Raw genomic sequence first — 12,430 nt, 5'->3', positions numbered from 1 at the left:
TTTTTTAAATATTTTTAAATAATACAATTTAAATTGTAATGATATTTTACTGTTTTAATGTATTTTTGATCAAAACAAAATGCAGCCTTGGTGAGCAGAAGAGACTTCTTTTTAAAAAACAGTTGAATGATTCCTGTTTACAAACTTCACATTTGTCATGGACTTCACAGGTAAATGATTAAGTTGTTATACTTACATGCATCTCAGGAGCGCAGCGACCCAGCAAGTCAATAAGGGCACAGTAAAATGACATGATAGCATTTCCAAGATGCACTCTGTTCTCCTCAGGCTGCTCCTCCCCTCCAAACCTGTGAACCAATATAAGGGGTAAAAACTATATATATACACAGATTTAATGGCAAAGCGAAATGCAAGCATTCACTTTCACTGAAGCATCTTACATAAAACGTCTGTCCTTTTTAGGAGTTGGCCCATCTCGGGCAGGGTCCTCAGAGATCTTAATGGCCTCCTCGATGGCAGCTAACAGACCCGCACCACCCTCTCCTCTCAGCGCGGGGCCAAAGCACTCAGGCCGACGAATCAACAGACGAACCACCACGTTAGCGTTCTCCTCTACGCTCTCACCTGCAGGGGGAGACAAAAAAACACAGCGTTTAATTAAGAATGCCTTAAAACACAGGACTCAGAGTCAGAATTACACTAAACACTGAGCATCACCGTTTACAAACACTGCAAAGCGCAGGAAGTCTAGATATCTCTCTCCTCCACTTGGATTCCATCCGATGTCAGGGTAGCCTTTAGACAGCAGCATGGGGCACATCCGAAGGCCACAGCCAGCCAGATATGTCACCACCTGAGTAGCACAATGAACCAATGAATTTTTATGCAGTGGTACATTATAAATGCGTAACAACACAATATCATAAATACAAAAATTTGTTCTGACTTCTGAGCATTACCATCTCAAGGTCTTGCTCTTGAAGAGCCAGGGCAAGCTCATTGTTGTCAATGCAGGACGCGGCAGCAACATCCAGAGGAGTAGATCCACGCATCCCTAAAAAGACACACACACACACACACACACAAAAATCATTAAAAAAAGAGTAATACCAAGGTCTAAATTGTTTTATTTGAATATAATTTAGATTAAAACTAACTAGTGTTAAGTGGTTAATTGGAAAAATCTAATGATTGTCGGCATAGTCCAAATTACATCTACGACTGATGGTATATTTTTGCAAGGTTATATACCCTGTTTCTTGTGTGTATATGTGGGTTTTAGACATGACTATAAAACACATCAAGTGAATAAGGCTCAACTTTTTCAGGATGGTATGGCTGAAGAAGGTCACTAATATATTTTGGTCCACAGCCAGACAATGGCTAATATTCAAACATTTTATATATATTTTATATATTTAAATTTTTTAAATCAACCCTGAATTTAACAGAAAGCCAGTGGAGGGATGCTTGAATAGGGGAAATATGGTCCCTCTTTTTAGACCCAGTCAAAAGTTGTGGCTGCCTTTTGTACAACTTGCAAGCAACATAATGAAGATTGAGGGAGAATTGCAATAATCGAGTCGTGATGTCACAAGTGCGTGAATCACTACTTCCAAATGTTTCAATTTTGCAATAGATCTCAAATGGAAAAAGTTTGCTTTAATAACAGCACTAATTTGTTTATCAAAAAATATAGTGAAGGGTCGAAGATCACTCAAAGGTTTTTAATTAGTTTGCAAACACTGGCTGAGAGTGGACGAAACCAGGCTTCAAGAACAGGCGAAGAATTTGCAGGACAACCTAAAATCCCCAAATCCGTTTTATCCTCATTAAGCTGCAATTTGTCATTCAACTATTAATATAATTTATGCATTTCAATAAAACACTGAATGAAAGTGGTATCAAGCCTTACTGGAAGGTAAAACAGAATTGTCAGCATAGCAATGATAAGACATGTAGTTCTGAAAAATGAAACACATAAAGGGAAAACAATAAAGGTTCCAAAATGGATCCCTGGGGCACACCACATGAAAGAGGAGCAGATAATGAGGAAAAATTGCCCACATTTACAGAAAAAGTCCTATTCTCGAGGTACGAAGCAAACCATAGTAGTGCAGTGCCCTGGATACCTACCATACATTTAAGATGTTCAAGAAGAATTATTATGTTATGGTCAATGGTATCAAATGCTGCACTCAGATTCAACAAAACTAGCACAACACAAAGAGCCTGAATCCAGAGCAAGCAACATATCATTTGTAAAGATATGCTTAAAATATGTAGATATATGCTGTTTGTTTGATGTGCTGCTACTTTAAATGATTGAATTATTTATTTTGTCATATATTTTGAATGTGCTTTTACTTCAAATTAACGGAAACACCAAAAGACTATAATGTGGAAGATTGATGGTGATTTAATCTGTGTAATTGTATTCTTGTTATTATCTTTATTGATTTGTACAGCTTTTGTACAGCCTTGTATTGTTGTGTAGAGCCCAGGAACATTAGCAAGGAAGCTACTGGGGATCCAAATAAAGATTACAGAATTTGTATATTTTGACAGCTAAAATATATTTATTCTAAAATTATAATTTAAGTTTTATCAATTTAACAAACCAAAATCAAAATCTTCCAAGGTTTGAAGTATTGTACCTCTGGTTGGAAAACACTACTTTAAAGTGTCACAATAGACTAAAGGCATGATCACACCGACGATAACTATGAACTATATGTTTTAATGATCACTTTAATTCTGTGAGAATAGGGAAGTCCACATCACAGCTATAACGATAACAACACAGAGGTACCTGTATAATATAATTAATTATAATTTTTTTCCCAGCTAATTAATAATAAAAAAACATTGCCAGCCAATCAGAATCCACCCAATCCATTGTGCATTGGTGTGGACGCTAAAATAGTTATCATTTTCATTCTTGGTGTGAATGGATCTTAATAATAATAAAAATATGCTATCTGCATCAGATAGGTTTTACAAAGCAACCGACCCAGTCCAATGCCACTGTTCTGCAGCAGGTACGAGAGGTGGTCGAACATGGAGCGCTGGTTCTGACGGCTGATCCTGCAGAAGTAGCACAGGAAGCGACAGCAATTGGTCACCATTTGCGGGAATCGAATTTCCTATAAACAGAGAAAAAAAAAATGTTTGTTTCCCTTTAGTTTCAATTGCAGAGTCGGATCCTTGTCCAGGAATAACAGTTTTAAGGAAAGCACCTTAGAGTCTCCTCCACCTCCCAGCACGTTGACCATGACCTCCATGACCGTCTCATGCATGCCCAGCGCACGCATCAGGTTAGGGTGCTGGTAGAACAACTTGTTGTTCATGATGTTTCTACGAGACAGGAGACAAAATGCATTTGAAATACCACACATTATGTGATTTTTAGCTAAACACAAAGAAGTTCAGGACATGAGAACAAAAGTTTGAGCAAAGACACATTAAATTGATCAAAAGTAACAGTAAAGACATTGAAAATGTTACAAAAGATGAATATTTTAAATAAATGCTGTTCTATTGAACTTTCTATTCATTAAAGAATTCTACAAAAAAATGCATCATGGTTTCCATAAACATTTTGAGCAGCACAACTGTTTTCAACATTGATAATATTAGGCAAATGTTTCTTGAGCAGCAAATCAGCATATTTCTGAAAGATCATGTGATACTAAAAACTGGAGTAATGATGCTGAAAATTCAGCTTTGCATCACAAGAATAAATTGCATTTTGAATTATATTATATTAGAAAATAGTTATTTTAATTGTGATAACATTTCCAAATTTGGTTGTTTTTACTGTATTTTTCTATCAAATAAATTCAGGCTTGTTGAGCAGAAGAACTTTAAAAAGTTTACCGAGTCCAAACTTTTGAACTGTAGGGTACATCAAATATGTATTGAGATGTCAAGCCCTTTACGTACTGTCATTAGAAGTACCCACCCAATGCTCTGGATCATAAGCCTCTCCTCTTCCGGGCCCATCTGGACGATGAGCAGGGATCGGATCTGACCCAGGCACTCCAGCATGGCCATTGTGTCCTGTATGGACACAGCGTTGATGGCATAGGCTTTTGGCAGGGCGCGGATCAGCTCTCCCAGTGCGTCATACTGCCGGTGGAGAAGACTGAACATGAGCCGCACCAGCTCAGGGTTCTGAATAAAGGACTCCTGAGCCCAGTGGATCATTGTGTGGGATATCAGCTCCTGTAAAGAACCTGAGGAATAGAATGACATCCAGAAACGTTAGACCAACACACAATAAAAAAAAAAAACCCTAGTACCATTTTGAACTAAGTGAAAAAGAAAAATATTGATCTATGGTTGAGGAAAGCGGTGCAACCATGAGATGAATCTGAACAACCTTCTCAAGATGTTTTACAACATTTACTCACTAGGTTTGGGCTCTTCCTCTGGTTCTGGCTCCTCTTCTTCCTTTTTCTTCCTAAGGTTCTTGACCTTCTCCACCAAACTGAGCAGTCTCCCTCTCAGAGACGCTTCTACCTCTTCCTCCTCCGCTTCTTCTTCAACGTGGACACCTGAGGTACAAACAAATATGAATAAGAACCACATAGTCCAGATTTTGGTCAGTCAATAAGGCTAGGTTTGCAATATGGAATTCAAAATGGAATTTGATTGTAAATTATTGACTGTCCACAATGTCGAAACTGTTCAGATCTCATTTGTGTGTCCCGTGGCACACTTTCGCTTTCCCAAGAAATTTGGATTGGTTTTTATGCCAGTGGAATTGTGACTTTTTTTGCGTTCTGGACGTTCATTTACACGACAACGGCGTTTTGGTGGCTTGAGAAACACAAGTTTTTGAAAACGATACTGTTACATCTCCGTGTAAACTTCACAAACGCGAATCTGTGAAAACAGTGACAGCATGTATTATGTGTTTTGTCTATAGGCATGCTCGTTTGAATGTGCATGTGCTCAGGTGCTTAATCTTACTTTACAAAGTGACATTGCAACTACTTGTCTGGCATGCATAATACAGTGTTTTTAGTCGTTTTTGCGGATCCGTGTGAACGGGGATCATTTTGATAATGTCTGTACAAAGGGGGGAAAAAACAACAAAAACAATGTCTGACATGTTTACGATTTACGTGGCGTAAGAAAGTGACAAACAAAGTGAAATTCATTTAGAGCGGTCAGACTGAAACGGATTTCCAGAAATGTGATTTGAATAGGATTTCGAAATCCTATTCAAAAAGGATTTAATGTGATTTTTTTTTGCTGTTCACACTTGATAAATGTCAGCATTTGAACTGACAGTCTGAACGAGGCTAAGGTCTTCTTTATAATGTTTGTGTATCATAATTTTTTTTGTTTGAATCCTCAGAAGAACTGAATCAGTTTGATCACAAGGTGATTTTGCAACAGCAGATGCTTGGTGTTGTAATGTGGCCGTCCAGTAACATTTTGTGAGATGTTTTGAACACTGACCGCAGTGATTTAGGAGGTCACTGTGGAAAATCTGGAGTGTTTCCCGCACTTCCTCTGGCACGGGGCAATCCTCATCATCTGGGCTGTGCTTGAAGTTAGTCAACAGGAAAACCTACACATATACTCATAATTAGTGTATAACAGTTCAAATCATATGTGTGTTTTAAAGAAGAGTTTAAAGTAGAAGTGTGTCTTATACTTGTTCCTGAGGAGGAGAGCGGAACTCTCGGGTCCTGCGAGCGGTTTCTGCAGCAGACATACTGAATGCTCTCATTAGGATTTTATATCGTTCACGCTGGTTTGACTGGATCTGAATTACGAAATTATCAGAGAAAGCCAAAATAGCCTCAACTCGGTGTCTGAGCTCACAGTCACAGAAATACTGTAGAAGGGTACACATCTAAAAGAGGGGGAGAGACAGGCAAAGACAGTATTATAAACAGTACAAACAATAAAAATGTACATAATATACAGATAGACAGACAGATAGACAGATAGATAGATGGATGGATGGATGGATGGATGGATGGAGAGACAGACAGACAGAGATAGATAGATAGATGGATGGATGGATGGATGGATGGATGGATGGATGGATGGATGGATGGATGGACAGAGACAGACAGATAGATAGATAGATAGATAGATAGATAGATAGATAGATAGATAGATAGATAGATAGATAGATAGATAGATAGATAGATAGATAATCGCTGATCTCCTCTAAATGTTTTCCTCACAGAATTGACTAATAATCTATAGATTAAATGTACCTGCAGTTTTACAGACTCTGGCAGCTTCATTTGAAGAAGCCCCTCCTCTGGTGCTTCCTCTTCCTCCTCTTTGACCTCTTCTCCTACTTCCTCTGCCTCCTTTTCTTCTTCTGCTTTTTCTCCATCCACCTTCTCTCCCTCCTCCTCCACTGCCTTCTCGACCTCTTCTCCTTCCTCTCCCCCCTCCTTCTTCAGAGCTTTCAGCTCCTCATCCTCCTCCTCCTCTCCAACTCCTTCATCCACGGCTTCCTCCTCTCCTTCAGCCGCTTCTTCTTTCTCCTTCACCTCCTCTCCTTCCTCCTTGGAAGCAGCTTCCTCTCCTGGTTCTAATGTCTCTCCTGCCTCCTCTTTCTTCCCGAACACACTGGGATCAATCATCTTGAGAATGTGCTTGACGTCTTCATTGTTGAAGATGCCCATAATGAGGAGGGTGCTGATGAGCTTGAGAATGGGAACGAAGTGGAACTCAACGCTGCCCCCGACAGGATCACGCATGGCCTGGCTGCCATCGAACACGGCTTCGGTAAGCATGCTTAGAGCCTGGGTCTTCAGCTCCTGTAAAAGCAGAAAGAGTGTAGATATTAACAAAGAGATTGTCTATCAACAATTGTAAAATACAATGTTTTATTAACATTTCTTCATACTATACTATCTCAATAAAATGCTATAACCTCAGGTATTGCTACCACACTGCTGCTATAACTGCGAAATCACCTGCCACTTTTGATTTTCCATCACTTGTATTATTATTATTATTGTGTACACTATATGTTCCCTTGACCCCCCAATCCCCTCTGTCTTTTGGTACTTAATTTTTCTTCTTGGTAAATCTTAAAGGTGCAAGATTTCTGAGTGAGCAAGAGGGAGATTTGAACAAAGACTGTAGAAAGAGAGATGGCTGAGAGACATTACAAAAGAGAAAAGCTCAGAGGAAAATCACTGGGAAAAGAAGGGTTATGATCAGGCAAGAGCTTTAGGATTAGCATTAATATTAGAAAAGCTTTCCAGCGCTGGAGAGACCTAAGAGGGAAGGACTGAGCTTGCGTTGTTTCTGCTCCATTCATGAGTAACATTGGTTTTGCAATGTTTCACAGAACTAAGATATGCTGTTTTTGCAATATTAATTTTACAGTTTTGACTGTCATTGTTTGTTGATTTCAAATATCAACAGTGTTTCTCAGAAATTGCTTACTGCACTTTTAAATTCTAATCTTGTATTATCTGTATGTACCAACAATCACTATTGGATCCCACTGTACCTGTAGAGGGATGATGGGGCTTAGGGTGTAGAGATCTGGGTCAGTGCCCACAAAGTTGATGGGGGAGAAGTGCAGCTTGGGTCTGAGGCAGGTTGTGAGACCCACTCCTGGCAGGTCTTGGGCCGTCTCTGCATCTGGGAAAAGCTTAATACTGAGCGTCTCTTCCGTCATGGGAATGATGAACTCGCGGTTGGTTCCCAAGCGGTTGCGTTTGGCTGACTCCAGGTGGATACTGATGAGAAGGTCGTAGTAGCCGCTGCGGAGAGGGCCGGGCAGGTACGTGTTCTCAATAGCGTAGAAGAGCTGGGATTCGTCCACGTGGCTGCAGAGGGCATGGGCCACACGGTTGTTGCCCAACGCACACACGGCACAATAAAGCATCAGAGTGTGATAGTGGAACTTCAGCAAGTCATGCTGCTCAGACAGTTCCAGGACGTCGATACACCTGGCAATGAGAGGAACATGTCAACTATCTAGACAAAAAAGATACAAATACTAGATACTGTAAATGCTGGCTTAAGAAAGCCTGGCCGGAAAGTTTGAACAAGGGGCGTTTCCTTCGAGGAGGCAAAAAAAACTGGATGAGAAAATAATCTATATTACAAAAATAAAACAACACAAATAATACAAAATGTGACATTAAAAAGTGTATAAGTCACTCGTATTTCTAAAGTAACAATGTCCAACTGTGACACCAGCAGGTAAAGTGGGACACCACGTTTTCTTGTGACTCCTCTGAGCCCATTGACTTTTAACAGACCCCCTAAAGCGTGCGGTGGGTTTAGTGGGGGGTAATTGGGATGGGGGAAAGTCACGTGAGAGGAGGCAATGCCTCCATCGCTCTATGATTGGATATGATCCGTTATGATTGGATATGATTGGTTTGTCCGATAAAACCAGCCTCTTGTTTTTGTGCGCGCTCTCTAATCGGCCTGAATGAAGACAATGATGGCGTTAATGGGAAGACTAATTAAAAAGTAAGTAAACAACTCATCCACTTAGATATCACTGCTTTATGTTACGTAAAAATCAAACTTGAAATGGCCTGAAAACATGATGACTGTGGGGTTTTAGAGAGATTTCAGCTTGGGGAAATTAAAAGACTGTGTCTGTGACCAGTGTGGACAAGCTTGATGACTGCTGAAAATAAGTTGTCTATTAAATAGAAAAGCTGAACATTAGTTCACAAATAAAATATATTGTTTAAATTGTTAATTGTTTAAATAACTGCCTTTAGTTATTAGTTATTATTTTGGAATAAAAGTAAAAATGTGTAAAAACACTAACTTGATGAAATTTGTACTTGGTGTTAATAAATAGAACATTACATAGTGTAAAAAACTAAAACAAAATAGAATTATATTTGGTCTCTCTTTTTTATGTTATGTTTATTTAACCTGGAAAATTAAGTGTAACGGGAACATAAATTTATATATATATAAAAGAGGACTTTTCCTCCTCATTTTAAAATCACCGCACACCACTGGTTTGAAGTGGTTTAAAGTCAGCCTTAAACAGAATATGAGATAGGCTTTTCTTCCTTATTGAGACGTATTTCCGAGTGATAAAATGTAGAACGGGATTTGATTGGAGGAGTAGATTGGATCATCGTGGTTTGCTATTGCTGTGATCTCATGTGAGTGATGGGTTTTTCTGCCCTTGTGCCAGTAAACACGTCAGAGAAGAGAAGAGGTACCGTTGCAAGAGGGAGGAGAAGTTATTTTGATTTAAGTTTGTGAGGGCAAACTTAAATCACATGAATCACATGAATAAAAAATAATAAAAAGACGTGCTAGGGTGTTCTGGGTGATTGATAGGTAGAAATATATTTAGGTAGATTACATAAGACAATTACAAAAAGACTTTTTGTTCTTGAGTCGTCCTACTGTACCTGTTCTCTTCAGGTATATGCAGAGCCATCATGGTGAGAGGATCTGTACATTCCACCATCCATCCATGCCTTTCGCTCACCCGCCCCACTTGTGGACTCAGGAAGTGGTTGGGCATCCTGCTCCAGATCACTGGGGTCAGCATTTGAACATCAAGCCGAGGAGGACACTGGGGCACCGGGTTCTTGCGCTCACTATGGAACATGGCTGCTGAAAGAGGCATGATATTCTATAGGATGGAGAAAAAAGTGAGACATGTAACTAAAAGACTATTACTTAAAGTACTTCTAAAAGAAAGCGAATGACTTCAACGTCAGTAGTAAAGGATAAAGCTGACCTTGAGTTTTCCGAGCTCCAGCTGCAGCATGTTCTGGCTGCCAGGCATTACAAACACAGCTGGAAACAGCTTAGTGTGGGGCTCCACCTGAGAGAACACATGTATACATATGAGTTCAAATGTACAATATGTACTCCTAACAGTTCAGAAATGAAGTACCAAAGACAGGAGCAAGGGAAAGTGGAGTTAAAAACAGAATTTTTGAGGGCCACTAGCTCCTTTAAAGAGATGACCTGCACTCGCCTGATAGAACGTGTTGATCTCCTTCCCATTGGCTGTGAAATTCATTAGACCTGTTGCCAGATCAACCAAGCAACCAATCACCAGATCCTCCTGGCTGAACCTCTGTTGAGTGCTGCTGCCAAACTCTCCTCCCCACACCATATAGCAGTTACTCCTCCTCATACTGATGAACAAACAGATATTATAAGTCACGAATAAACAAATATTTTATTAATCGAAGGGGAAGAATACTTTTATTTCAGATTTCAATTTCAAATAAATTCTGGTCATTTTAACTTAATCACGTTTTTCATTAAAAAATATGAAGCAGCACAACTGGTTTCAACATTGATAATAATAAGAAATGTTTCTTTAGCAGCAAATCATCATATTAGAATGATTTTTTAAGGATCATGTGACACTGAAGACTGGAGTGATGATGCTGAAAATTCAGCTTTGATATTACAGCAAATAATTACATTTTAAAATATATTAAAATAAAAATCTATTATTTTAAATTGAAATAACATTTAACATATTATGTTTTTTACTGTATTTTCAAACAAAGAAATGCAGCCTTGGTGAGCATAAGAGACCTTCAAAAAAATCTTAAAATAATATATATTTACGGTACTTGAGAAGCAAAATTTCATAATTTACTTAGTTCAAATTAAATCTTAAGGCTTTAAATTAAGTGTGAATTCAGTTTTTTTTCTTACCCCATTGCAAAAATGACAATTTATTTTAATTTGTTTCTCAAATAAATGCATCTTGTTTTAAAGCTTCTTAAATTTTTTACTGAAAAAAATAAATAAAAATTTCTCCATCATATATTTTATTATTATTTTACAGAGGCAAATGTTTTTAACGTGTGCTGTACATCCAAAATACTATACTGTACGTTTTATAAATGATAGGCATTACCCTTTTTCAGTTTCACAGTAAGAAGAAGTTTCTTGAGGTAAAATCTCTCCCAACTGATTCTGAAGGTCGGCTGCTGAAGTAGGCCACTAGTGCAGTGCTCTTACATCACCAAAATCGATATTCACCTACATCACCTCACTATACTGAACATTTATTTTTAACCGAATGCTTCTCCGCACTGCAGCTTCTTGTATTTGTCCACATTGGCCAACATTTCAATGACAGCTGAATCTTTATCACATCTCACCTGTCGTGTATGTTGCCCTTGTCGTCTCCAACTGTCAAAGTGACAGTACGGACCTTAGAAAGGTCGAAGTTCAGGTCATACATGTGGAAGTCAGGGGTGACCCAACCCACCCATACCCCGCTAGGCTCTTGCCCGGCGAAGATACGGACTGAGTAATAGTACTGCACAGTGGAGACAGAGAGAGAGCGAGAAGGAGACGTGAGGAAACAAGAGCAGAGAATGTGTCATATATGATAGATCTTGTAATGAAGACTGACTGTGGTCGTATTGAGGATGATCTCCGGGTCGTCGCGATCATCGGGCACCACATCCTCCATCAAACGGGGCATAAGAGGTGGAGGTGGAGGAGGGGTAGTCATGGCTGCCTTTTTAGCCTTAAACAGGAAGCTGAGGGAATACATTTGAGTGGTCAAGCATGAACGAGATTTGTAGAGAACAAGAGAGGTATATTATTTCGGTAACAAGTACTCTTTTTAAAGGTATGCTAAAAGGTATACATAAACAGGAAAAATGTCAGGATAAACTTCATAGGTAACATCTTTACAATAAGGTTCATTAGTTAAAGGGTTAGTTCACCCAAAAATGAAAATTCTGTCAGTAATTACTCACCCTCATGTTGTTCCAACCCCGTAAGACCTTCGTTCATCTTCGGAACACAAATTAAGATATTTTTGATTAAATCTGAAATCTGAGAATACTTTTTGTGCGCAAAAACCCCCCAAAAATAACGACTTTATTCCACTATTCATTTCCTTCTCTCTGGGCCTCAAGTTTTTTCACGTAGAATAACTGCGCAGCGCATCTGTGTTGTACGTCACACGTAGGCTCACTATTGGCCGACGCTGGTCATGTGTGTGATGCGTGTGACGTACAACACAGATGCACTGCGCAGTTACACTACGTGAAAAAACTCGAGGCCCAGAAAGAAGGAAATAAATAGTGGAATAAAGTCGTTATTTTTGGGGGGTTTTTGCGCACAAAAGGTATTCTCGTCGCTTTATAAACTTAAGATTGAGCCACTGTAGTCACTTGGACTATATTAACGATCTCTTTAATAACTTTTCTGGGCCAGCAAGTTTCAGTCCCTTAGAAGCCTATGGAGGAGTGATCCAGCTCTCAGATTTAATCAAAAATATCTTAATTTGTGTTCCGAAGATGAACGAAGGTCTTACGGGGTTGGAACAACATGAGGGTGAGTAATTACTGACAGAATTTTCATTTTTGGGTGAACTAACCCTTTAACTGCATTAATTAGCATTAACTAATAATGAACTGCACTCAATACAGCATTTATTAGCTTTGTTAACTTTTAATGTTAACTAATGAACCTTATTGTAAAGTGTTAC

The 12,430-nt window shown here is 39.0% G+C and overlaps 1 protein-coding gene across 14 annotated transcripts in view; it reads right to left on the bottom strand.

The window, feature by feature from the left end:
- Positions 1-12,430, bottom strand: part of ryr1b (ryanodine receptor 1b (skeletal)) — a 112,146-nt gene that overhangs the window by 54,955 nt on the left and 44,761 nt on the right. For all 14 annotated transcript variants that reach the window (XM_082181319.1, XM_082181327.1, XM_082181329.1 and 11 more), the window contains 17 exons: positions 11,342-11,471; positions 11,085-11,245; positions 9,935-10,097; positions 9,692-9,778; positions 9,357-9,583; positions 7,466-7,910; positions 6,207-6,761; positions 5,633-5,833; positions 5,434-5,545; positions 4,377-4,520; positions 3,926-4,199; positions 3,201-3,318; positions 2,975-3,107; positions 921-1,015; positions 679-814; positions 402-585; positions 197-308 (listed from right to left, as the gene is read on the bottom strand). In XM_082181319.1, the coding sequence (XP_082037445.1) occupies positions 197-308; positions 402-585; positions 679-814; positions 921-1,015; positions 2,975-3,107; positions 3,201-3,318; positions 3,926-4,199; positions 4,377-4,520; positions 5,434-5,545; positions 5,633-5,833; positions 6,207-6,761; positions 7,466-7,910; positions 9,357-9,583; positions 9,692-9,778; positions 9,935-10,097; positions 11,085-11,245; positions 11,342-11,471 (3,277 nt within the window). The remainder of the gene's footprint in view (positions 1-196; positions 309-401; positions 586-678; positions 815-920; positions 1,016-2,974; positions 3,108-3,200; positions 3,319-3,925; positions 4,200-4,376; positions 4,521-5,433; positions 5,546-5,632; positions 5,834-6,206; positions 6,762-7,465; positions 7,911-9,356; positions 9,584-9,691; positions 9,779-9,934; positions 10,098-11,084; positions 11,246-11,341; positions 11,472-12,430) is intronic.

Source organism: Leuciscus leuciscus (assembly GCF_965113295.1).
Source record: "Leuciscus leuciscus genome assembly, chromosome: 10".
NCBI lineage: Eukaryota > Metazoa > Chordata > Actinopteri > Cypriniformes > Leuciscidae > Leuciscus > Leuciscus leuciscus.
This window is presented reverse-complemented; position numbering and strand designations above follow the sequence as displayed.